At 45.5% G+C, this 25,306-nt stretch overlaps 1 protein-coding gene and 1 long non-coding RNA gene across 4 annotated transcripts; one reads left to right on the top strand and one right to left on the bottom strand.

The window, feature by feature from the left end:
• Nucleotides 1-6,989: 6,989 nt before the first annotated feature.
• On the bottom strand, nucleotides 6,990-16,601 carry CX3CR1 (C-X3-C motif chemokine receptor 1). Of its 2 annotated transcripts, none has more exons than XM_040696048.2 (2): nucleotides 10,039-12,557; nucleotides 6,990-8,606 (listed from the first exon to the last, which is right to left on the bottom strand). In XM_040696048.2, exon 2 carries the CDS (start codon nucleotides 8,590-8,592, stop codon nucleotides 7,528-7,530), a length of 1,065 nt encoding a protein of 354 aa, XP_040551982.1. In that variant the 5' UTR covers nucleotides 8,593-8,606; nucleotides 10,039-12,557; the 3' UTR covers nucleotides 6,990-7,527. The 2 variants fall into 2 exon arrangements, with proteins under 2 accessions (XP_040551982.1, XP_418820.1); XM_418820.8 differs by lacking the exon at nucleotides 10,039-12,557 and adding an exon at nucleotides 16,543-16,601 and having other exon boundaries at nucleotides 6,991-8,606.
• On the top strand, nucleotides 13,195-24,959 carry LOC101750697. Of its 2 annotated transcripts, XR_003073644.3 has the most exons (4): nucleotides 13,195-13,366; nucleotides 17,956-18,114; nucleotides 22,455-22,553; nucleotides 24,294-24,959. It is a non-coding gene; the product is annotated as an uncharacterized LOC101750697 (long non-coding RNA). The 2 variants fall into 2 exon arrangements; XR_211607.5 differs by lacking the exon at nucleotides 13,195-13,366 and having other exon boundaries at nucleotides 17,807-18,114.
• The last annotated feature ends 347 nt before the right edge of the window (nucleotides 24,960-25,306 follow it).

The following is a 25,306-nucleotide window of genomic DNA, read 5'->3' as shown; positions in this document are numbered from 1 at the left end:
AGAAAGAAAGAAAAAAAAAGAACTGAAACTTTAGACCTTAAGCCTGACAAAACAGTCATTGTGTATACTGAATTTTTCTTAAAATAAAAATCACTGATGCAAAAATCCATGAGTTGTTTTCTTGTTAAAAGCGAAATGACACTACAAGGAGCTGTCTTTGTCACGTTGAGTGATCCAGCAAACGTTCCCAAGCTCTTCCTACACGAAGATGACAAGTTTACGCTGTTTCCAAGTCTGAAGAGCAGTTGATACCTGAGATAATTTTTTTCATAAGTTTCCCAGCCATCACCTAACCATCACCACGATGTCTTGGCTGAAAGGTGGTGTCTCCAAGGGAAAAACGGCCAAGGCAGCAGGGAAAAGCAGAGGTCTCCTCAGGCCACTTTGTTTAGTGTTTATTGTAATGAGTTTATATACCAAAAAGAATGATGGCATTCTGGAATAAAGGCTTTGTTTTCTGTTTGTTTTATAGTAACGCTTCCAAGTCTCAAATAGTGTAGTTGTTGGTGATCTTCAAAAGCTTGCCAAAAAGACTACCCTAAACATCTACGCAGCTGATACCTTGACACAGAATGGCAGTTGTAACATAAATTTAGTTAGGAAAAAAAAAAAAAGTATTTACAGAGTACCAAGGCTAAGAACCAAAACTTTCTTTTGTCAGTTACTACAGTAGTCACCTTTCTATGTTTGTAAGATCCAGGCGTTCTGACATCACAAGGGGAAAGCTGCTTCGCTGGCGAGCTGTATCAACGGGTGATGCAATACTCATTTCACTTTTCATAGAAGTGAAAACCACTCAGGCTGCAGCAATAAAACCGATGGGGGCAAAAAAACAACAAAAAACAAACAAACAAAAAAAAAAAGAAAGTCTGGATGGCTGTTATTGGTTTTCACTTGAGTTTATCTGAAGTCTTCGTGATTTACAAGATATTCTGGTGTGCTTTGTGGTTAACGTAGCATCCACAAGCTTTCATTCGCTTGGTAACAACGTGCACATTAAAGAGCTGGGAGAAGTTGATGTTTCTTCCTGCAATAAGGCTTCATAACTATTTTTATTCTTGCTTCTCTCAAATATATTTTTCCTGCTCTGTACTCGTTCATCAGTGACTCTAGTTGCTAGATTGTGCTGCCTGGCTCGATCACGAATGGCTGTAAGTACATGGAGTTTCACAGTGCCACCCTGAGGTGGATATGAAAAGCCTGCGTTGCCACTTGAGATGGGCAGAAGAAATGATGAAGCAAGCTCAGGGCAGAGGGTCCTACAAGGCAAGCAAGGGTGATTAAAAGGATAACAAGAGATTACAATGACCCTGGAGAAAGCCTTTAGTCCTCTGTAAAAAAGGTGTATGCCACTGTTTCCAGTTGCCTTGTTTGAATCTGTCTTGATCAGTCAACTCCGGCTTGTGTGTTGGGTGTTGTTTTTGTTGTAACTTGTGTTTTGTCCTTCCTTTGCATTATGCCATCCTGAAACCCAAGCTTCCAGGAGGCTCTGGGGAGCACAGGTCATCAATGAGACCAAGAAGGAACTGAAAAAGAGACCAAGAGGTGGTGATCCTTAACGATTCAAATGAGGTCTCCCTTTGAAAAATTATCTGACTGCAATCTAAGGAAACCTGTTCCCTAACAAAGGCCCCCAAGGGGAAGAGGAGCTGGAATAATGCAAAGACTCACTGGAGTGGAGCTCTGGAGCTGGTGGGGGGGCACATCCCTGCCAAATTTTAGTCAGCTCTAATACTGCCCTGCTACAAAACAGACAAATGCAGCTCTGAGCATCCTCAGACATCTTCCCTCTGCGGCAAAGAAGATGTCTTTGTAAAGGTCCAACCCTGAGAAGACAGATTGCAGTAACATGAAAGACTGGGGAGATTGCCCCCAAATCGCCCCTGTGCAACAAATACAAGGCTCCGGGGATGGAAAAATGAGAGTGTGGGTAGCAGTCAAGATCCAGCAGAGGGCAACCACACTAAGTTGGTCCAGCTAAGCACCTGTAACGTTAGAACCAGTGCCACCAAAAAAAAAGGTGGAGGATGGTAGTAAGTGGGGACTCCTCACTGAGAGGCACTCATGCACCTGTTTGACAATCTCTCTAAGAGAGATTTGCTGCCTGCCAGTGGCCCACAGGAGGACTGCTATCCATTCCTGCTCTTTCAAGTCAATTCACATGAGGCTGCAATAAGAAGATTATGAAATATCAAGAGACTTTATGTCTCTTGGAAAGACAGTGATGGGATTGGGAGCACGGGTAGTGTTCTCCTCTATCCTGGTAGGAGAATATATCAGTTGAACGGATGGCTGCATGGATAGTGTCACACTCAGGGTTTTGGGTACATTGATCTTGGAGATACCCTTGAAAAAGTGGCTATACTGACATAGGATGACAACTGACCAGGAAAGGCAAGAATGTTCTGGGAAGTAATCTAGTTGGAATGACCAGTAGAGCTTTAAACTAGATTTGATGGGGTACTTCTGAGCCATAAGCTACAAGAGAGCTGCATGTCATATGCCACCTACCATGAGACTTGTGCTGTGGAGTCACAAGTCACCGAGCCATGTGCCATGAGCCACAAACACTCTCCTATGAAGAAAGACTGAAGCAGTTGGGCTTGTTCAGCCTGGAGAAGACAGAGGAGAACTCATTGCAGTCTTCCAGTGCTTGAAAGGAGCTTATGAACAGGAGGAAGACTGACTTTTTACAGGGTCTAATAGTGATAGAACAAGGGTGAATGGCTTTAAACTAAGAGAGGAGGTTTAGGCTGTATGTTAAGAATAATTTCTTTACTCAGAGGGTGGTGAGGTCCTGGCACAGCTGCTCAGAGAAGCTGTGGTGCCCCTTCCCTGGGGGCACCAGGTTGGATGGGGCCCTGGGCAGCCTGAGCTGATGGGGGGCAGACCTGACCACAGCAGGGAGCTGGAACTGGGTGGGCTTTAAGGTCCCTTCCAAACCAAACCATTCTGCAATTCTATGATTCTATGATCAGGGCTTCAGGCAATTATTATTTGTAATGATCTGTACTGGTAAAGTGACTGACACAGGAAATTGCACATGGAAATAGCAGCTCTTCTCCGTCATTTGAAAGAACTGACTCAACAGCAGAGGCGTGGAGCCATCTACTGTTCTGTTTCATTGCCTTCATCATTGTCCTCTAGCCCTGCCAATCATGGCCATCACAGACGTTTTCTTTGTGCTGCTAATTTTATTTTTAATGTAGCATTTGTGGGCTTAATGCTGTTTATTTTTGTTTGTTTGTTTTATCAGGGGAGAACTCAGCTTCTCTCAGTTGCCCAGATATCTCAGCAAGTGGATCTGTAGTCCAAATGGTTGGTAGCCTAACCGTTGAGCTGCAGCTGAATATGAAGCAGTGACAAATGCATATAACATATCAGAGACTTCCAGTCTGGGTGGGATGTGAAGAAGACTGTTCTAATTACAAGTGAGGATGGCAATATCTCCTGTGTAGTAGAAGAGTCTTTGTATGCCCAGAGTCTTTGCTTGCGTTCTCCATCCCATTCATTGAGTGCTGCTTTCAGTGGCATAATGTTAGCATGCTGCTTCCTGCTGATCAAATGGTCACTGGTGGAAATATAGCAAATACAAACCTCAAACCATTCTTCACTAGTAAAAAAAAATCAGTTGAAAGCTGTTTTGCAGTGTTTTGTATATTTGTGTACTGAGTATTAATGTAACAAGCAAAATTATACAGGAGCTCATGATGGGTATTTTTTGTAGTGTTGAAAGCGATGTGTTAACTCTAAGCCTGCAACACCCAGATCTTGAGGCTTGGGTGTGAATATGTGTGAGCCAAAGCCTTACAGTAATAGCCAAGTAAATTAGCAGCTAATTATTACAGCAGCAGCAGAATTATTACCAGCTTCAGCAGAAGTTGTATGTATGTGACAGGAAACATCTTGGCATGGCACAGTGCTGGGGTAGTGAGTGCAGAACAGAAATGCTAGCAGATAGGAGTGAAAGCAAAGGTGAGCAGAGACAGTCTGGCTCCTACAGTTCAATTTTGACAAGAATGCAGCTGATAACTGAGCTTTTCTTTGTAAAACTCTCCCACGGTTTTTAGAGATGACAGAACTTGGGGCTTGCATACATGGGACTGTCTTTGGCAGCAGTGTCCTGCTAGGACACTGTTCACCTAAGAATTAACGGAGGAAGAGGGGAACTGAGGTGATGAAATTCAACCAGGATCAATACAAGAAACACGTGGAAAAGTCTATGCTGTAAAATAGATGAGTGGTTGGAAAATACCATTTTCCTGCTGCAGAGCTTTTGATAGAGTAGAGCTGAGTTAAGTGTGAGTCTGAGTAAAGGCTGCAGTTAATTGGAAGTCCAGTGGAGGGACATGAAGAGACGACAGAGGACTTCCAGTCAGACTCCAGGAGTGCAGTGTGTAAAATAAGCAGAAACCTGGGGAAGTAGTATGGTTCATGGAGGCTGAGCTGTTTTAAGAGGCATTGCAACAAAACTCTTCCTGCTAATGCAAACCAAGCAAAAATGATGATCTTGGTTTTTATCGTGTTTTCGAAGATTTACCACTTCTGCTCTGAGGAGGTGTCTCAATAGTTCTGTGTTACAGGGCCCAGTGTCAGGAAACCCCCACAAAGCTTTTAATGTCATGCAAATGCTAAAAAATGAGCAAAAAGACGTTGTGCATAAACAGCAATTTCTATATAATGACTTGTAAATATATGGCATGAAAGTTGAGCAGAGAAAGACCCGGGCGTCCTGGTGGACAACAGGTTGGCCATGATCCAGCAGTGTGCCTTTGTAGCCAAGAAAGCCAAAGGTATCCTGGGGTGCTTTAAAAAGAGCATGGTCAGCAGGTCGAGGGAGGTGATCCTCCCCCTCTCCTCTGCCCTGGTGAGGCTACATCTCAAGTATTGTGTCCAGGTCTGGGCTCCTCAGTTCCAAAAAGACAGGGATCTCCTAGCAGGAGTCCAGCAGAGGACCACAGAGATGTAAAAGGGCCTGCAGCATCTCCCATAAGAGGAAAGGCTGAGTGACCTGGGTCTGTTCAGGGTGGGGAAAAGAGGACAGAGGAGGGATTAGATCAGTGTTTATAAATATCTTAAAGAAGTTTGGGGGCGAATGGATGAGGCCAGGCTCTTCTCAGTCGTATGTAGCGATAGGACAAGAAGCAATGGCCTAAAACTTGAATGCAGAAAGTTCCATACAAACATGTGGAGGAACTTCTTTACGGTAAGGGTGACGGAGCGCTGGAACAGGTTGCCCAGAGAGGTTGCGGAGTCCCCTTCTATGGAGATATTGAAGACCTGCCTGGATGCCTACCTGTGTGACCTATTGTAGGAAACCTGCTTTAGCAGGGATGGTTGGACTCAATGATCTCTTGAGGCCCTTTCCATCCCCTGCCATTCTGTGAGTCTGTGATATTATTCTGACAATCCTTACATGCCCTGTATCTCATGGTGTAGCAAAGGAGTTGCCAAAGGTTTGACTCACAGCAGCAAGTCTGCTTTGCTGGGGCTGATGCACTGAGGGATATGTTAGTGGGCATGGTGGTGATGTGTCAGGGGTTGGACTAGATGGTCTTTGAGGTCTTTTCTAACCTTAGTGATTCTATAATGAACGTGCAAGGTGAGGTGCTGCGAATGCTGGGGATGTGCTGAGTTCCTGTGAAACCACCGAGGATGGCCAGGAGCATGCTCCCCTTTCCCAGAGAGCAGCTGGGCAGCTGCTGGGGCTTGAGCTTGTCATTCTGGTTCATAGTTAAAGCTTCCTTTTACTCTTTGCACTCAGCAGCTTACCATTTTCTGAAAAGCAAAGCAAAGACTGAACAACCCGAGTGAGATTGCAGTGCTCAGCCCTGCAATAAACCCTCTCCGGGCTGATTTCATGCAGACGACTTCTTGTTTGGTCTCAGAGCACCTTCCTCTTAATTCCTGCACATCTAAGCGTTTCTTAAAATACCACTGGTGGGCAGGGAATCACTTGCTGGGGTGGGGGCAGGAGTTTTCTTGCCTAGGCAGACTGAATTCTGAAAAATAATTTAATTCCAAGTGATGCTTGCACTGCTCTTATTCTTAGCCAAGAGATCTGAAAGTTCACCTACAGCTGAAATTTTAAACATTAAGTGTGTATAATCTTTACAGCTAATAAGAGGTGCTTTATGGAAAGGCACTGTTATACTGTAGACCGTGCTGAAAGCTCAGCAGAAAAAAGAATTGATTGTTTACTATTTGCTGAATGAATGCTTATGGAAAATGGGTCAGTTACCGAATGGAGAAGCTCAGCTCCAAGCTTTCTTAGAAAAATGATTTCACCAAGGTCCAGAAAGTGCCTGCTCCTCCCACTGATGGTCTTCTGTGTTAGTCGGGAAATGAGAGGGCTTCATATTTGTTGGTTTCATTGACGTGTAAAAATACGTCCCATTGGCATGGATTTGTTTTGCAAGATTGGTCTTTGATTTTTCTTTGTATGGTGATCTCAGCATCACATACGGCAACAGGCCATTTCCCATTCCCGTATCTCCAGCCCACAGAGCCTATAAAATTCCACCTGTGGCAGATAATGGCAGCAGCTTTCCAGGGAGGCTCTGGGAAGGCACATTCTCTTGTCTGTTTGACGTTTACCACCCTGATGTGTTGTCACTGCATGGGTAAAAGGGATATTTGGAGGCCAGAGAGCACACTTGGTTGGTGTTTACAAGGTGGGGCAAGCAGAGCATGGGTGTGAAGCACATACCTACTCTGTACTGCAAACAGTGGCCAAGCACAAGGACCCCCAGCCCACACCCCAGTGCCAGCTGTCCCAACATTTTATCAACTTGGCAGGCACTCACTCTGCAGAACTCTTGAGGATGCGCTACGTGAAGTGCTCTGCCAAATGATGCCCAAAGAAAACAGGAGAGGTGCCGCTAGTGCAGATCAGCTCCTGGTTGGGTCCCGAGCTCTTTAGCACAGTCCTTGCTCCGGTAATTGCATGTTGCTGAGTGTATGGTTGGCATTAAATGCATGTTCAGAAAGAACTCTGTTTTTTAGGGTTTTATTAGTTATGAAAGCACAGGTAAAACATTTGCTGCAATCAATAACTCCCCAAAATTTCTTCCAAATGGATATAGATCAGTATATAGCAACACAAATAGTCTCATTTCTTAACAGTCGGCTACTACTAATTAAAGAGATATTTTCTTAAAAAGGAGTTAAGGTCTATGTACTTTTATACCACATGCACATACGGACATGGAAGTGTAGATGACAAAACTGTGTAACAGTGTCCCTATCCGAAATTCTTCTCCATCGCTGTTCTGGGCAGAGGATGCTGCTTTTGCTTCTACTTTACCTCTCTCTTGATTCACTTCAGTCTTCAGCCTTGACATATTGTACTGCTTTTGTTTCTAAAATATTCACTACTTTAGAATATTTAATGCTTAACCAGAAACACATCAGTAATTCAGTGCTGTCATAGGTCTTTCCCAATGGGCAACATCAGTCTCTTGGCAGTGCTAGCCCTGCAGAAGGGATATCTACACAGATTTCTTTTTCCAAGGAGGCATTCTGGCTTCAGAGGAAGACAGTTCCATCCTGGTCACTGGTGTTGAGGGTAATGTTGCTGTTCACCATACTTTCTGCATAGCTAACTGAAGGGCGGACGTCATAATGATTGCAGGGGCCACAGAAGCACAGGCATGGGCAGTACTTGAAGCAGACACGGTGAAGATACTTCCTGAATTTTTCCCCAGCAAAGGCATAGATAAGAGGATTAAGGCAGCAGTGGCTGAATGCGATGGTTTCGGTCAGGTGCATTGCATAGTCCAGTGATTTAATTTGATTGCAACTTATAAACAACTCATAGTGCCTTAAAGTCTCAAGAAAAATCAGTACGTTGTATGGGGTCCAAAACAGAAAAAACACAATCACCACAGCCAAGGTCAGTTTTATGGCTCGTGCTTTTTTCTGGTTTTTGCAGTACAGCAGGGTTTTGATGATCCCGCAGTAGCAATAGCATATGATGCAGACTGGGATGAAAAAACCAGCGGTGTTCAGTTCCACATTGCAGAACACCGGCCAGATGTTCATCAGCTCCTGGGGTAACACAGGGATGCAGTCATTTTCGAACATCTGGGAGAACACAAAATGTGGCACCGAAACCAGAACTGCTGTTGCCCATACCCCGCAGGTTATCAGAAGGCTGTGCTTGATCGTTCTGGATCTCATGGAGTACGTTGCCCGGACAATGGCCAAGTATCTGTCAATACTGATCACAGTGATAAAAAACATGCCCCCAAAGAATCCGATGTAATACAGTGAGGACACAACTTTGCAGGGGATAGTGCCAAGGGTCCATCCCCTCACCGTGTTGGAAGCCCAGAAGGGGAGAGAGATCACAAAAAGAAGGTCCGAGACAGCCAAGTTCATGAGATAAATATCAGTAATGCTCTTTTTACTGCCTTCTTTCACGATGGCCAAAACCACCATTACATTCCCTGCAAGGCCAAGAGCAAACACGGCGATATAAAACAATGGCAGAAATATTTTTCCAAATGCTTGGATGTCACTTTCATCACAGGCTAAAGCACTTTCGTAGAAAACGTATTCGGTTGTCACTTCAGGTGGTGCTTCTGTCATGCTGAATTTCCTGGCTGGAGGCAACACGAAAAGGGAAAAGAGGATAATGTTAGTGAGAGATCCAGGATCTGGTGTGAGAGGCCTCACCAGTACTCACTTTGGGATTATGTCAGTATTTGGCTTAGTGAGAGTTTCATCGCTGTAGCGGTGGTGGTAGATACTAAGATAAGTCCAGACTTCTCTTACATGTACTTCGTTAAAAATTAGCTCCCCAGTACAAGAAAAAAGTGAGAACACTAAAGGGTGCATGAGCCCCTTCTGCTTGCGTGAGCAGCCGAGTAGCAGCAAAGCAAGCAGTGCAGGTGGTGCATCGCTGCGTGACAAATGCTGGTGCTCTCCCACTTCTCTGGGCAGCGTTCAGCAGGAAGCAACATTCTAAATGGAACTGGAATGGAGCCGAGCCTAACCCCAAATGCTAACCCCAGGGTGGAAGTGTGGTAAGACACCCAGCTTGGCCACGTCTGGGCAGATACATGCTGATGTGGCCGGAGCAAAGATCGGGAGCGAAGCAAGTGGAATCCCAGCCTACATGTCCACGTTCCCCTGACAGCAATAACTTCCGCAGCCTGTTTGCAACAAGCTTTGCATGGCTAAGCATGAAGTGAAAATGCCCCGAGGTGTGAGACAGCCCTTGCCTAGGAAGTTTTGTATGATGTGGTGGTAACTACAACAAACTCCCCTGTGGATGGTTGATCTGACTATACTGATATTTTCTCCAACTGCCTCAGTGCTAGAGTGCCATTTGTGGTGTGGCCCATCAAGTTCTGGCCTCTCATTTTGTAGTCATTACTCAAAGGGTGCCGGCGGGCAACATGCACTCTCCATTTTAAAACACCTTAAATTTGAAAGCTTCGCTGTCCCCCCGGCACCTAACTAAGTGCCCACAGTCATTAGCAAACAAGCTCTGTGGTTTGGCACAGGAAGAGCGGGCAGGCAGAAGGGCTGTCTCAGCACGGGCGCGGTGGGGCGCCGACAGAGGGCCGGGCTGTGTGCAGCCTGCAGGAGCACCCACAGCTGCATGGCATCTGGAACTGAGCCCTCTGCCTGCTGCCCAGGTTGGTTCTCCAATGGCAACGTGCAGAGTTCATGGCAAACAACGAGGAAACAAGGTTTAAATTTTCTACTGGTGAGATAACTAACCGGAATTGCCTACGGAGATGGGTGAGATGTTGTCTATCTCTTCCTGTGTCTGCCCAGTTACTGCTTTATCTTCAGTGAGAAGGGGTACAGGAACAAGCAGCAGACACAGTATATAATCATAGAATCATGGAATCGTAGAATCACCAAGGCTGGAAAAGACCTACGAGATCATCCAGTCCAACCATCCACCCATCACCAACAGTTCTCATTAAACCATGGCCCTCAACACAACATCTAAACGTTCCTTGAACACCCCCAAGGTCGGTGACTCCACCACGTCCCTGGATGGTGCCTTCCAATGCTGACCTTTTCTTTCATCTGCTCAGAGATTAAACATCTGCAGCAGGTCCCTTTAAAATGGAAAGACATGTCAGTGGTCTTGTGCCACATGAGAGTCACTAAGAGCCCGTCTGGCTCCCTGCCACCCCTCTGCACTGTGCCACAGCCTCCTTCTTGGCCTGTGGGCTGATATGCTCACGACTGGCTCTTCACTGATGCTATCTAAATGGAGGAGGCTGTGCACGGGTCTTGATCAGCCTTGGCAAGAGATGAATCGAGGACTTGAGGTCCCAGCCTGTCGTGACACACAGAAGTAAGAGTCAATTGATACTTCTCATATCCCCTTAGTGTCTTTGCCTTCCATGCACCCAAGGAGAACTGTTTGGTGGTGCTGGTGTGTGAACTTCAAGTAGAAAGAAGGGGGCTCACACTGCATTGCTGTTTCCTCCCTGCGGGCCCCTAGTTGTGCTCACGGTTCCCATGCTTGCTCCCTCAATTCATGCTTAGAAAGGCAGCTTGTTCCTCTGGAAGGTTTCTATATGAGCCATTGCACGTCAATATATCGTGGTAGGCACAGGAAAGGTCTCATATTTGTCAATAAATGCAGTTTCTGCCATGGGATGACCCTAAGCCCTCATGGTCTTCTCTCACTGCTAGTCATCCTGCATAGGTAATGTGGTCAGCTCTTTTTGAATATTTAGCTTGTCTGACACCACTTTGCTCAGTTTAAGCTGATATTACCCAACAGATGAGCTGAAACCAACCAAAAACCTCACAAGAAACAACTCATATGCCAGATGTGCATAATGCAATAAAATTTCATTGCATTCTGGATTGAGAACCAGAATATGGCCGCCCGCATCCTTCCCAGCCAGGTGTCTGCTGCCAGTCTTGCAGAACCCACCCCACGCACTGATCGTCTTCTCACTGTCTGACTCAACCCAAATTACTCTCTTGTGCTTACGATAAATGTTAAAATAAGGGAGAAAGTTAACTGAAGACTGCAGAGCATACTGATTAAGAACGATCTGGCTGCAATATGTCTCTGCCAGGCATTTTCCCTTGCTGAGTACAGGAAATAGTAGATTCACTTCTGCTTCTCATGGAGATGTTCAACCGCTTTTCTCTCTCCAGATTTATACACAGCTTTGGGCCCTACTCCCCACAAACACTTCTGCTTTTAAATATGTTTATAGCTGCCTAAAAGGCAATAGTTGGCACGATGAAAACCCTGTTTCTCAACCCAGCTATTCCCAGCCAACTTCTGTCATGTGCACTGTATATAATATATAAGGAAGTGAAATTATGAGAGATTCACCAAACTCCCCTAAGCAAAAGACGTTGCATTTCAACCTTCAAACAGCCTTGACATCAGACTGGGTGACACAAGAGCCAAATCCTGTTTGCACATCTGATCCGTCTCGTTATCAGCCAGATGGCATGCTAAAAGCCCTACTGTCAAGAAGCCACGTCTGCCAGCTCTTTGGCTTTCCACAGTGCCTCTGCTGTGTCTGAATGAAGTTAAGAAATAACCCAAAACAGACCTCTGCCAGAGAGTCACGCTTCAAATTTGCACAATATGCTGATGAAGTATTCAAGAAGATTTTCACACCTTAGTCAGCACTTCAGGGTGAGGTTGACTTGACTTGCTTTTCCCATGCGAACAGGGCATACTCTTGGCCAAACACACCCGATTCAGCCTGGTGCTGGCCTAGAGAAGCTGATAGGCTTTGTGGGGACCCCTGTGAAGCCCAATCGGCGCATTTGCCTTTCTCACACCTTGATCTGAGCTGCAACCACCCTACCCAAATATAAACATCATCGCTTTTGTGCTGTTGCAGCTACACCCATCAGCTTCCCACCTGCTGGTGAGTCTTGGTAAGACCACAGGCATGTCCTCCAAAGGAAGAGTCTTGAAACTAACTGGTGGCCTTTCTAGCACACACCACAAAGGTTTAATGGAATTAACTGGGACCGGATGGAATTGAGCAGGAGGGAAGCGGGTTGAAAGCCTTCCTAGCACTCTGGGTGAAACTCTGGCATCAAACACTCTGCATGTAGTCACCAGGATGCTGCAGATACTGCTAATGGTAGTTTGGATAATGCCTAAAACAAAACTGAGATGTGAGAGCAACGCACTAACCAGAGTTGGTGCCCAGTTTCTAGTCTTACGCCCAACTGGTTGGTGCAATTGCTGTGGTTTAGCTTTCAAAGCTGGGCGGCTCCGTCCTTAGGGGATGATGTCTAGAGCTACTTGGTAACGGGTTAGTTAGCCAGGGTCTGAAGCAGGCCCAGTCCAGCAAGTGCGGTTACTTTAAATTGAGTCTTTCATTCAGTCCCGAAATAGGGACTCTTTGTACAAGTGCTGGAAGGAGCTGACAATGCCAATACTCAAAAGCAGGAGGCGAGATGAGATAGTTCATACAAGCTGATGACAAAATAAAATTTAAACACTAAGGAGGGAGAGTGCAGCTAAATGCGACTCCCTGTGGTTTTATAGCAAAAAACAAACAAACAAAACCTAAAACACACACACACACACACACAAAAACAACCAAAAACCCAACAAAAAACCCAACAACTACTTTGATTTGGTCATCTGATGAGATGGCAAAGTTGAGAATAGATGCGGTGCAGGAGATTTGCAGCTCTGGATTGCATTGCCTGCTGTTGTGATTGACACTCTCCAGCCCAACGTGACACAAATCTTATGTAGCAGTATGATTGGATTTGGACTGATGAACTGTCAGATTAAAAAAAAAAAACAACAAAACAGTGTTAGTGAAAGAATCCTTACCAAACTGGATATATTGTCTGTAAAAGCTTTGTGGGAGCCATGAATTCAAACCCAAGAACTCTTCAGTATTATCATCAGTGAAAGCAGATTAGGAATCAGAGCTGGTAGGGTGATGTGATCAGAAAACTAGATGGTTGGGCAGCAGTTCAGCCAGCTCTGAGTAATCTGGGGTTTCTGGGATGATTCACCCTCTCGTTTATTGCAGTCAACGTTATATGCTGGAGAGATGAACACCACAAACTGTGCCTGGCGCATAGGGTCTATCCACCAGGCAACTGTGAAGCCAGTGTGGGCAGACAATGAAACTGAGCACCCGGCTAGATGTTTCAGTACAAAAAGCTGATGCAATCTTTGGGTGTTTACAGCTGTACTATGTGAGAAGGAACACGGGAGAGAAAAATTTATTGCTGTGGGGCTCACTACTGGGGTTGTAGGCATGCTTTATTTGTGCAAACTCATAAGAGGTGGAGAAAGTAGAGCAGATCGAGCAAACTACAGGGATACCGTCAGGTACACCCTTGTTCTGTGCTCCCACAGTCCTTCTCTGATGACTCTAAGGTGAGGAAAACTCTTTCTTTGGATTTATTCTTTCTTCTGTGATTTATTATCAGATCAGTTGGACCAATTTTGTGGCCAGGCAGAGTTCTGTAAGCTTATTTATTGCTTATTGGTTTGGGTGCTTTAATCTATGGAGGCTCCCCCCAAGACTCTGAGGATAAGATTTTCAAAAGCAAGTAGTGCTCTGGGCCACTTCATTCTTAGATTTTCCAACTCAGTGTGAAATTCAAGGTGAAGAGGAAGAACACTGAGTGCTTTCCAAAAAATCAGGGCATTTAAGGTACAAAATAAAAGACCTAGAAATGGAAGATGATCAAACCACTGCAGATTAAGATAAACCTGAAAATCGCAGAGGCTTATAGCCCCTTAGCAAAGGCATTTAGGCCAAAAAGATTTTTTTTTTAAACAGCCCCTTCTCTGAACCAGTTCTATGGTTTTTACATCACCATCACAAATTAAGTTAGAAGCAGTAGATTCTATAACTTAAATTCAAACCAATAGCTGAAGATGGGCAGCATGTAAATCTAGAAATTTAAACCAACACTTCCGAGTAAAAGGAATGTATTTGAAAAATTTGGGCTTGGGTTGTGGAGGACAGGAGGGGATAGCATAGAGTCCAGGATCTCCGTCACTGTAACCTAAGGCTTTATAAAGCTAACCTGGAGATAACTGTAGGACAGCAAGGAACCAGAGCACAACTTTCAGCTTAACCATTGCATCGAAATTAGCTATACTCTGATTTTTATAAAGCAAACAATAAAACAGAAACATGGAGCTATCCCCGTCTACCAATACGGAAGGCTTCGCCACCTGTGCTGCAGAGCAAACACAAAGGTCTTATTTTGACCAAGAGTTGGAGACGCTCATAACCTGCTCCCACCCAGCTGCTGCTCACACTAACTTCCTGGCAAGAGGGGCACAAGGGACTGAGCCTTGGTGCCAGGACCCTGTGTCCCCGGCCACATCCCTCTGCTTGCACCGGGCTCTGTGTGGTTTCTGGGGCTGTGGCAGCTCACCCCTGTGGTTGTTGCTGTATTTATAATGAAAGCTGTGAGATGAGGTTTTAACGCTTTAAGCTCCCTCTCTCAAAGTCACCCAGAGGCTGTGGCCATGCAGGAAATATGGTGCCCATGTGCAAAGGGTCCCACCTGCTCCCAACGTCTTGCTCTTCAGATTTTCTCAAGGCCATTCTGAGGGTCTTCTGGTCATGCTGTATCCTCAGGGAGCTCTTAAACGCTCAGATGTTTTGCTGGAGCATATTAGTTGTTGTTGCTGCTACCCTTTAGCGGGTAAATGAGCATGACCTTGATGGAGCGGGATATGGACTCAACCTTCAGGACATGACCTGTTAGGGCTCTTGAGCAACTGAAGCTGAGTTGAACACTGAAGTGCTCAAGATAACCACATCAAAGCATTTTACTGACATGCTGTCACTATTTGAATAATTCTTCTGAATGGGAGCTAAGCGCTAGGGTACTTCCAAGAATCTCTCAAGGCACCAATCTGAGCCTTAGGTAGCCCAACTACTTTAGAAATGTGGCTCTAGGAAGCTCGGAGCCCTATGTATCTGTTTCAGAAATGACTTAGGAGAGTATGACCTGACAGTATGACCCTATCTCCCATGGATCTTACAACTGAGGTTCAAAAACCACTGAAAAATGGTTCTGAATTTTTCCCCCATGGCTTTGTGGCCCTGATGCTGATGAACAGACCCACTGACACAGATGCCAATGTCCTCTGCAGAAGCTCTGCCTGCTGAGCAGGCTTCTAGGCTGTGTACAGTTCCAGGGACCTGCCAAAGGACAGGAATGTATGTGAACTGTGGGCTGGAAGAACCATGGCTTTGCCCTCTAATTTTTACATGCATAGCTGTGTGCTCTGCCCTTGTTTTCTCTGAACTGCTCTTCCTCAGTGTTTCTTTTTCCCAGGCCTTCTCTACTTGAGTGGCGTTCAGATTTTCTTCATATTTTCTGTGGGAGGGACTGTGGAAGGAGACAGTTGTTTGCAGCAGCATGCACTGTTTGTGCTTGTTTATAGTTACTGCTGGCACCATCCTCCCATCGCCTTTTTTTGTTGTGCCTATGTATTTCCTGTCCCCTTTTTGTTATTAATAAGATCTTTTAATCATGGCACCTTTGAGAAACCCGAGAAATGGGAGATCTGATAAATTATCCTCTCCACTGTGCTTTCAGAGGGCAGCACACATTACCCCATGACAGTGTCCTGATGGATATTTTCCTGTCAAGACCATGCTATCCTCCAGCAGACCTCCCAGCTCAATGCATGGTCTTGCATCCCCTTTTCCCAAATTTAGGTTTATTTATCCCCCATTTGGACTTTTTCTTCACTGCTCACACTTTCAGAACTCACTGCAGACGCTTTCCTTCTTTCATCCTCTTGCCCAGTTCACTGCCACTGCCCTGCACCCAGGCTTTGCTCCAACAGAGTAGATGTTGGGAACAGCTGTTTCTGCATCTGTATTTATATCACACGAGTACTTAATGGGCTGCTGCAACTCTACTACACGAATGTCTCACCAAAACTGATTGTGTAACTCCCTTCCCATGGAAGGCTGAGTCACAGAGAAATTAAATAATGTGGTCATACAGAAAGTTGATTTCTCAAATGTTTGGGTTTCTGTCATTACCTTGCCAGTCTGCCCACTTTCTATCATCTCTAGCAAAATCCTGTATTGGGCTGTTTTTTACTGTCATTGATGTTTCTGCTGTTGGTTCACTGGCCAAAGCCAAAAGCAAGCAATGCCGGTGAGCGTAGTGTTTGAAAATCCCTGCAGACATCCAATAAAGTGCACCTAATGAAGTAGCAGGGCTGTCTCCTCCTGGTCTGTCCTTCTGTGCTGATGCTGCACGCTGTTCATCTCTCAATGTTTGGCTTTAACCTTGAGGGATTCTAGCAGGGTGAATGTTTCCCTTACCGCAAGATGCCACAAAAAATCAGCTACCAAGTAAAATGCCTCTGCCCTGGTTCGCTTTGACTGATAAAAGTGTTCTCACTTCTGCCTTCCCAGTTTGTAAACATTACCCACATCATCTTAATCCAAAGTAAATCTCACTTAGATTCCCAGAGTTAAGCAGTGAGGAGATTCCCTAAGTTCATGAGACACCACTTGTCATCCTGACCTGTCAAATTATAGGTGAAATATAATTGTCTCTTACCTTAATTCGTAGTTGCCTTGAAAACCAATGTTTTCTTCAGGCTGAACCTGATTGTTTTCAAATGTATATTTCCTCTTCTCTAGCATTTATGCCTGCCTATGAAACCTGAACTTTGGCAGAGCAGCTTCCTGGGCTGAGCTTCAGAGCTGAGCTGGGTATTGATGTGCTCAGCTGTGGTCCTGCTGTCGTGTTGTGAAATAGTGCGGCAGGACACAGCTAGTCCGTGGGGCTGAAGTGCGTGCAGAAGCACAGCAGAGGAGACAAAAAACCCTTCGGGATCTTCACACCTTCCCCCTCAAGCACAGTGCTGAGGGTGAGGTGACTCTTCCAAATGCTGACCCTCTCCGTGAGGACATTTGGGAACAAGGGGATAGAATGGACCGAACCTCTCAACTGGGGATGGTCTCAGATGCCAGGGGCTGAGGGATTGTGGGCAGCATGGTGGCAACTTTTCTCCAGCAATGCTTACAGCTTGCTGTAACATCTCCATACCACCACCACGGTGAAGCCACCAGCTTTAGGACCAAGAGGAGCAGGGGAAGGAAAAAGGCTAGGAAGTGCGTGCAAAATAATTTTAACTGCATTGGTATTCTTTCTTCTTCTGCAGCCAGTAGATCTGGAGTAACGTTTAGAGCCTTGAGACTACCATTATACTCACAATACGTTGTGCTGTTTCTTTGCCCATAAATAAGATTTTGAGCACATCTCCCTCCAGCCCTCTGGCTGGAGAATTCTGAGAGTTTAAGCATATTCATTCCTCCAGGAGCCTTTCTGGCTCTGGACTTGAGCATGTGATGCTCAGGGCTGCATTAGAGATGTCATGCTTTAGCGTGTTTGGGGTGCCAGCAACCCCATTCTTCTCCTTCTTCACAAATAGAGGTAAGAAGCTGTGCATTTTTTTTGTAGGAAGGTATCAAAAGGCTCGAAGCTGGTTTATCCTCACACATTGAAAGTAGCAGCTCAGACTGCCAAAATCACAAACTTTCAGCTTTCAGAAAGACGATTTCTAATATACAGCATAAAGGAAACCTCATTGTGAGAACTGCCAGATTCAGAAAGATGAATTAATCTTCCTCGATGCCAGCAATGCATTGAAGTTATCCCTGCAGCACTACAAATGTGTCAAAGGGGATACCCACAGAAGCTGTAACTGCAGGGCTTCAAATGAAGAGAAACTAAGTCATGCAGACTCACACACTTCCTCAACAGATCCCCTTGGGGAACAGAAAAGACTTTTTGTTGTACTCTGATGTTAGTGATAAGCGTAGATAAGAGTGTTACTCATCGTAGCATGCTATTTCAGTGTAACTTGAATACATGTGAAATGAATGCTGCCCAAAAGACAACTGCGCATCAAGAAATATCCGCTTTCTGTTTTCTGCCTCGTTTCACACGCTGGTGCTTGGGACACAGCTCAGGGATAAGAAAATCTGAGAAAGCTGCTGGAAAGGCTTTCATCCTTATCCACACACGAGGGGAAAAGCACCTTTTGCTTCTCCAAGCTAAGAAGAAAGAGACTCTCCGAACCTGAGAGATGTTCCTGGTTTGTTGTCTTCCATGAGGCACAGGCAGGTAGGTGCTTGGGTGCTGACTGTCCAGAGGAAAGGTCTTTCTTGGCTCTTGGAAGCTTTCCTGAGCAGATGTAATTGCCTGGGAGTGCTGGGGCACTGCTGCCCTCCGTGATCCCTGAGCTGCAGAACCAGAATGTGGCTTTGGAGTTACAGCAAAAATAGCCCTTGAGGGTTTAATTCTCTGTACACTGGAAGAAAAAGGGTTAGTGTAGAGAACAGCTTACACAGATGTTAATTTCTAAAGGTAAGTGACCAAAAATGTCTATACAAATGGCAAGCATCTATACAGTAATGATTAAAGAGCACCACAGTTCAAGGTCTGTCAGAAAGGGAAAGCCTTGTTCCGACTTTCCCTTCTATGCAGAGCACTGACGAGGAGGTCATGTCCTTCCAGCTAATTTTGACCTTAAGCCATAAATGTCCAACTTTTTGGCTTGCCTGGCTGCACTGAGTGAAGAGGGATTGTCTTGGGCGGTATATAAGATATATAATACTGTTAATACATATAAATATAAAAACTTTATATATTTATTAAAACATGCAAAAAGAGAGCAACAAAATGATAAAACTAGTGGGATATTTGACCTTGTTTTTGTGAAGCTAATGCATCAGGCTGCTTTGATGGCAGCGGCTGCAACTCTTAGTGAGTTCTCAAGGCACTCATCAGAGATTTTGATGAAATTTTACTCTTCCTGTGCTTCACCTTTGAGAATAGTTGTTCACAAGCGTACATACTACCGAAAAGTATGATGTGAGTAAGGCATGTGGTCACTCTCTCAATTTCAGTTTCCAAACTCCTTTTTCAGGGCCCAGCACCTCAGTTTGGGGTTCAGAGAGTCATTCTCATGGTCCAAATCCTCACTGTAGTGTCAAGAGCCTAATTTTCAGGAACACTCCTTTTTTTTAGGGCACAAGCACTCTCTTAAAGCTCTAAACTCTCTTTCAGTTTCTAGAAAGCATACTAATAGGAACCCAAGCCTTCATTTTACAGACCACCCCACCAAATCCTTATTTTCAGGGCCTAGAACTTATACTTGGGATCTAAAGCTGCTGTTTTATCACTTATAGCCTAAACCTATAGCCTGAATTTTTCAGTCCTGGATTATTATTTTAGGGCCCAAAGCATTATTTTTAGGGCATAAAGCCTACTCTTGGGTAACCATGGTGTTTTCTGACAGGACAAACTTCATTCTAAGGGCCAAGGCCTGAATTTTAGAGCCCAAGGTCTCCTTCAATGGCCAGCCCTCCTCCTACTCACCAATCACCATCTTTGTGAAGGCCCAAAGCCTCATTTTAATGCTCAGAACCTCCTTTCAACTGCCCAAAGCCACATGCCAGGGGCCAAAAGCTGATATTTAGGGCCTGAAGACTCTTTTGGGGATCAAATGCCCATTTTGAGATATCAAAGTGCTACTTTAGGATCCAGCTCCTAAGCTGTAGAGTACAAAGCCCCATTCTGAAAGGTTCAAAGCCTTGTATCAAGGTCCAAACCGTCCTTTGTAGAGTACAAGCCTTCTTTTTCCATTCCAGTGCACAGTAATGGGACCCCAAACATCTTTTTTTATTGCCCTAAGCCTCCTATGACATATTTGACTTTCACTTTGAACACACAAAATAAGCATCTATAAACAATTTCTCTGAGGGGTGAAGTCCAACCCTCACACAGTTTATGAGCCTAAACAGTGCATCTGAGATGCGCAGTCCTGACTGCAGCCATCTCCTTTCCCAGAGCTGTGCCTGGAGGGTGACAACCCTGTGTCTTGGTTCTCCTCCACTTGTTTCAGAGGGAGGGAGAGGCCTCTGAAGCAAAACCCAGCAGAGGGAGCCTTGTCTTCTTGTGTCGCCTGACATGGAAGGTTTCCATCCTGCCAGTAGGAGATGCAGTTGTTCTTTGTTACAAATCTGGAGAGGCAAAAATTGAGAGAGATGAAGAAAAGCTACATCTAGGAGTGGAAATGTCTTAGCTCAAGGGCTAGAGAAGGGAAGATCCACAAAAAGCTGGCACACTTTGTGCAAGCAAAAAGAACCCCCCTCCTGAAACCTGCTCCATCAGCCGTGCCCCGATCTGTTGGTCTGCAAAGACCTGCACAGCCCTTGACCTGGGTGGGTACTGTGTTGAGAAATCAGTACTAAATGGGTATCTCACCTTAGGTGGTGATTCATTTCGTTTTTCTGAACCAGCCTCCACAGCAGCAGTTGGTAAGCCCAACACCAACGTTCAGGTTCAAGAATGAGTCAGACTGTGGCTATTCCTCCATGGCACCAGGCTTCAGAGAAGGCTGGTGAGCCTCTGAACTTGAGAGGAGCCTGGGCATGCCATGCTGGCATCGCTGCTGGATTACTGGGTGTGCTGCAGGGAAACAGAAAGGTGAGCAGAGACCCACAGCTCTGCTCTGTTTCTCGGTCTGTTTCAGACCCTGCTCAGCACATCTGAGTTACCATAGTTACCACAGTTTACAGGGTGCAGGTTGTGCCTTACATTTTTCACAAAATATCTAGATGGTAGAAAAGTGCCTTCTGATCTTCAGTTCTCAACTATCTCTACATTTTTCTCTTGCTGTCTACCAGGGAGAAACCTTTCCAGGCCTATTAACCTACTTGTACACAGATTTCTTTACTTACGTGTTACAGCATGCTCCCTAGTTTTCAGTTTCGGGTGTTTTATTCCCTTCATATTTTCATTGAGTTCACCCTTGGTCTTTCTAATATTTTTTGCATGTCACCATTGCTGAAGCTGCTGTCAGTTCCTCATTCACAGCTCAGCATTATTTTACAGATTCAATGGGGTAACGGAATAGCTATTTTTTTTTTAGTTGGGAATGATCTGCATCTTCAGCTTCAGTCTCTGGCGGAGAAGAAGCGAAGCTATTGAAGTGTAGTTACAGCTTTGGGTTTTTTGTTGTTGTAGTTTGGGTTGTTTTCCTTTCAAGAAAAAAATATACAAATAATCTAACTCCAACAGTAAGGTCCTGTGTCTGTGTGCAGTTAGAGACTTGTCATGTTCTCAGTCCAAAAAACTCTTTTCTTCCCAGCACTTCAACCTTAAGCATTTCTTTATCAATGACAACAGTTTCCACCGTGATCCCACCAACTCACCTTAAATTGGTCACTTTCAACCAGTTGCAGAGTTTCTGTGGAAAGCTGAGGGCTGAGGAGGTGCTTTGCTCTCCTCAGAAGAAATGTGAGGGAAAAGTTTGGCCTCCTCTTCATCAGAATTTATTGAATCTTTTCCTTTATCCATGCTGCAGCAGCATCCCTAATTGCTCCTCGATCCTGTCCCAGAGGACAAGAAGGGGAGCCTGAGGACTCAGCCAGCTTCTCTGGCTTAGATACAGAAGACGTTTCTGATTCAGGCAATTCAATTTTAATTTTTATTGTTTTAGTTTAGCAGAAATTCTCACATAGACACATTTCTGTGATGAGCCATCTTCACCCCGCCAGTCAGCAGGTGAAATCCAATGGAACTGTCAGAGCATTCTGTCAGGCAATGCTCAAATGTCACCATGATGCCCACGTGTCATCACAGTGACATCGCTGTGTGGTGCCCAGGGCCTGGCTGGCTGAAGCAGCCAGAGCAGATGTCACTGACCAGCACTTGTTGCTGGTCCTGCACAGAGCCACAAGTGCTTGAATTTGAGTCCAGAAGCAAAGAAAAACTGTATTGAAAGGGGATCACTCCTCACCTGGACCTTGCTTCCCCTCTTTGGCTCCTATGCTTTTATTGGATATTTTAGAAATTTAGAAAGCGAGCACATGATCCAAGGAGAGGTTGCACATCTCCTGTTTATGCCACCAGCAAAATGAACTTAGGGTCTTTTTCTAGTTGGACCTATGAGCAGGCTCTGGGAGCCTGCTGACATTGCAAAACATAGATTTAATCTAAGATTTCACTGTTAAATGAATGAATGAATTGATGACTAAATGGACATGACAACTGAATAGGTGTATTATTCAAATATTTGATTTCCAGTACCATTAAATAAATAGATAACTAGATAAACAAATAAAAGGACCTGAGAACGGAGAAGGTTTATTACTCAAACATCTTTCCAGAACTATCTATCTATGACCTCTCAACTTAAGAACCTGTAACAGGTGTTGCTTGATGATCCTTGTGGGTCCCTTCCAGCTCAGGATATTCTGTAACTCATATACTATCCAACAGTTCATTTTACGTGTGCCGCCCACACCTTGGCACTCCACTCATGTTTGCTAGAAAGACTGCATTTACCTCCAAGCATGGGTCAGCAAAGGGTGAAGACAAAGACTTTGGGGCATTATTCTTGCTGCTCTACATCAGTTAACATCCTGTTTTTGTTCCATCTGCTTTTTCCTGTCCAGAAAGGAGAAATGGGGGACTGCTGTTACACGCTGGCCTTGCTCACAAACCCCTCCTGAACCTGTGCTGCAGGATCCTTGAAGACAGGAACAGATACCCAGGTACCCAGATACCAGTGGGGGCAGATGGGATGTGAAGACCTCAGTTGGTCAGGGTGCTGAAGTGCCCTTCCTCTCAAAATGCATGTGCTTTACCTTCCCCAAAACCAAGCATGTGGATGATTTTGGAGGCACTGAGTGTTCTTGGAGAAGGGCTGCATGAATAAATGTTTTTGTGATGTCCACGTGCACGCACATGGCACATATATTAATGTCTGTAGGAAGTCTGCCTGCATACCAGTGCATGGAGAGGAAGAATAGCTCTGAGTGAGAGGTACCACAGCAGGCCTTGCTGTTGGCTTGGTAGCACTGCTCTTTTGGAGGTATCTTGTCCTAGATGGTGTCTGACAGAGGTGCTCACACCAGAGCTGGCCTGGCATTCTCTGACTGCACTAATTAGCCCTGACTGTATCAATTAGCCACAAAGCACGTGGGACCCATGCAAGTCCCAGCCAGCTCTGAAACAAGAGGGGTACTGGGTAGAGATGACAACCCAGCGGATGCACGAGTCAGCACTCTGTGGAAACCCAACTCATGCTTCCATTACGCTGAGTGGGGATTTCTGTGATGTGCCTCTGCACATTTTGGCATTTTAGCTGAGCAAAGAGAAGCACAGTTTTATGCAAAAATGTTCAGTCAAGCAGACGCACACCATACAAGTTGTGCATCGGAACTACTGCGGTTCAGCAGCAGCTTTGCTTTGGTCAGCATTACTTGCCCAGACTACAGGGCATGCACCCAGGAAGAGCCCCATTACAAATGTGGACCATCCTATCTCTGGGCATAGCCAGGTGTTACCACAGCAGAGAAGAGACAGAGAAGCGCTTCTAGATGGCAGGAGTTCTTCTGGAAGGATCATTTCTGAGAATTCCCTATAGTGCCTGGAAGCCATCCCACAGAGTGCATGTCTCAAGGAGAGGCATGAGTGAAGTGATAGCCTACACTGAACTTTCTTTTAGGGTGGATACTTCCTAAGGAAAACAAATAAAATAACAAACCTTACAAAACATGGGGCTTGACACCTTCACCAGAAACCCAGAAGTGGTTGTACTGCTTCCTCCCTCCTGGTGGTGTGAGGCAAACGGTGAGGGCCTCAGTGGCACCTCAAAGATGTGTGGGACAAATGGCAGAACTCTTCCACTGACATTCTACAGATCTCTTTGCTGACTAAAACTACATTTCAAGATGAAGCTGAGGTTGCTGTTTCTGTATGAGTCTCAGGTAAAGAAACCAAGCTCATAGATCAGTACAGGTCTTCAGTGAGTCACTCCATAGCTACTGCCCTGCTAGCTGAGCACAGCAGCACGCTCAGAAGCCTAGGTCTGCACCTGGGTTAACAGCCAGGGCTGTGACTGACATCTATCTGCTGAACCTTGCCTTTTCCCTCCCCTTCTTGGCTCAGTACTCCATTTTGGTAGACCATTCCTTCTGCTTGGCTGCCTGCCTAAAGGGAGGGCACGGGTTACCAGTAAGGTCAGCCTCCTGCACAGGAGCCTGTAAAAGGAGTTACATTGCATATAGACATATTTCCTCCAGGTAAACAGCTTTTACTCACTCCTTTTTACTGCGTGTTTTACACATACCAACAGTGAATCAAAGGGAAACAAGACTGTATTTTAGGTTTAAGTTTGGATGTGGGTTACTGTTACTTTTGTCTCAGTTTTAAGAAGATACATGTGAGAATATCTGACTATATAACGTGCCCAACTTGTGCTGACTTCCCTCCAACCTGTCTCATTGCAGCAAAAAGACCAAGATCAGGATGTGAAGCTGAGTAGAAGTGAGTGGGACCAATGCTGAAACTGTGGCGGGCTCCTTTTGAGCAAACAAGTGACCATGCACCATGTCTGTGCAGAACAGATGAGCTCAGCCACCACTGCTCTTGGGACAGCAGCTGCTGGGACAACCCTGCGAACTGGAGTCACTATGATGCCGCTCAGACTCAAGGAAGACGCAGAGGGTTCCTTCTGCTGTCCTGCGCTCCTAGTGCCCTCGCACACAGCTCAGGGAAGCAGGCAGCTCCCAGGCCTCTCCCTTCAGAAAGGGTAGGAGCACAGAGAACTGCATGTTCTGCTGCCCACACGGCATCCGGATGTGGGTCTCACCTCCGCCCCTGCAGCAGCAGCAGCTCGCAGCACCAGGCGAGCTGAGGTCGGCCTGACTCCCAGTGCTGCTGCTGCAGGGAGGGAGGCAGCTGCCTTTGCAGGAAATCCTTAGTGCTGCAGAGAGCTGTGTGCAAGGAGCAAAGCATCCCCCTTTCAAAACACAGTGAGTTTTGGCGAAGGCCAATGGTACTTGACATCTACCAGCTCCTTCACGCAGTGTAACATCGTCCTGACTTGGCTGCTGGTGACCTGCAGCAAGGCATCTCAATCAGCACCAGAAATTAAAACGTTAATGACAGCAAAATGAGCCCATTTTTGCTAGATTGAGGAGTTCCAGCTGGGAGGATGCAAAGAATGAGCACAGTGAACATACCAGCTCACCTGAGCAGCCGAGGACAGGCTGCAGGAGCACCATGGAGGCATTGTGGGTGTTTGAGTGGTTTCTTTGCTCAAGATTCGCTTGAGCCTACTAATACCTTTTATCACCAGTGCATTAGTAGAAACCAGCCATTTCCTGAGCCGCTGCGGTACATCTTGCTACAGGATGACCACCAAGTGTTAGAAAGTCAAACAAATATAGCAGATCTAGAAGTTCACAGTTGCCTCAGAGTATATCACACAAATACAGCACATCCCAGAACCAAGAAAACC

The sequence above is a fragment of the Gallus gallus genome, chromosome 2 (genome assembly GCF_016699485.2).
Source record: "Gallus gallus isolate bGalGal1 chromosome 2, bGalGal1.mat.broiler.GRCg7b, whole genome shotgun sequence".
NCBI classification, from domain to species: Eukaryota; Metazoa; Chordata; class Aves; order Galliformes; family Phasianidae; genus Gallus; species Gallus gallus.
The sequence above is the reverse complement of the archived record's forward strand: the minus strand, read 5'-3'. Positions and strand labels throughout refer to the sequence as shown.

Excerpts from the sequence above, each read along its gene's own strand:
- CX3CR1 (XM_418820.8), bottom strand. The coding sequence starts at position 8,592 with ATGACAGAAGCACCACCTGAAGTGACAACCGAATACGTTTTCTACGAA.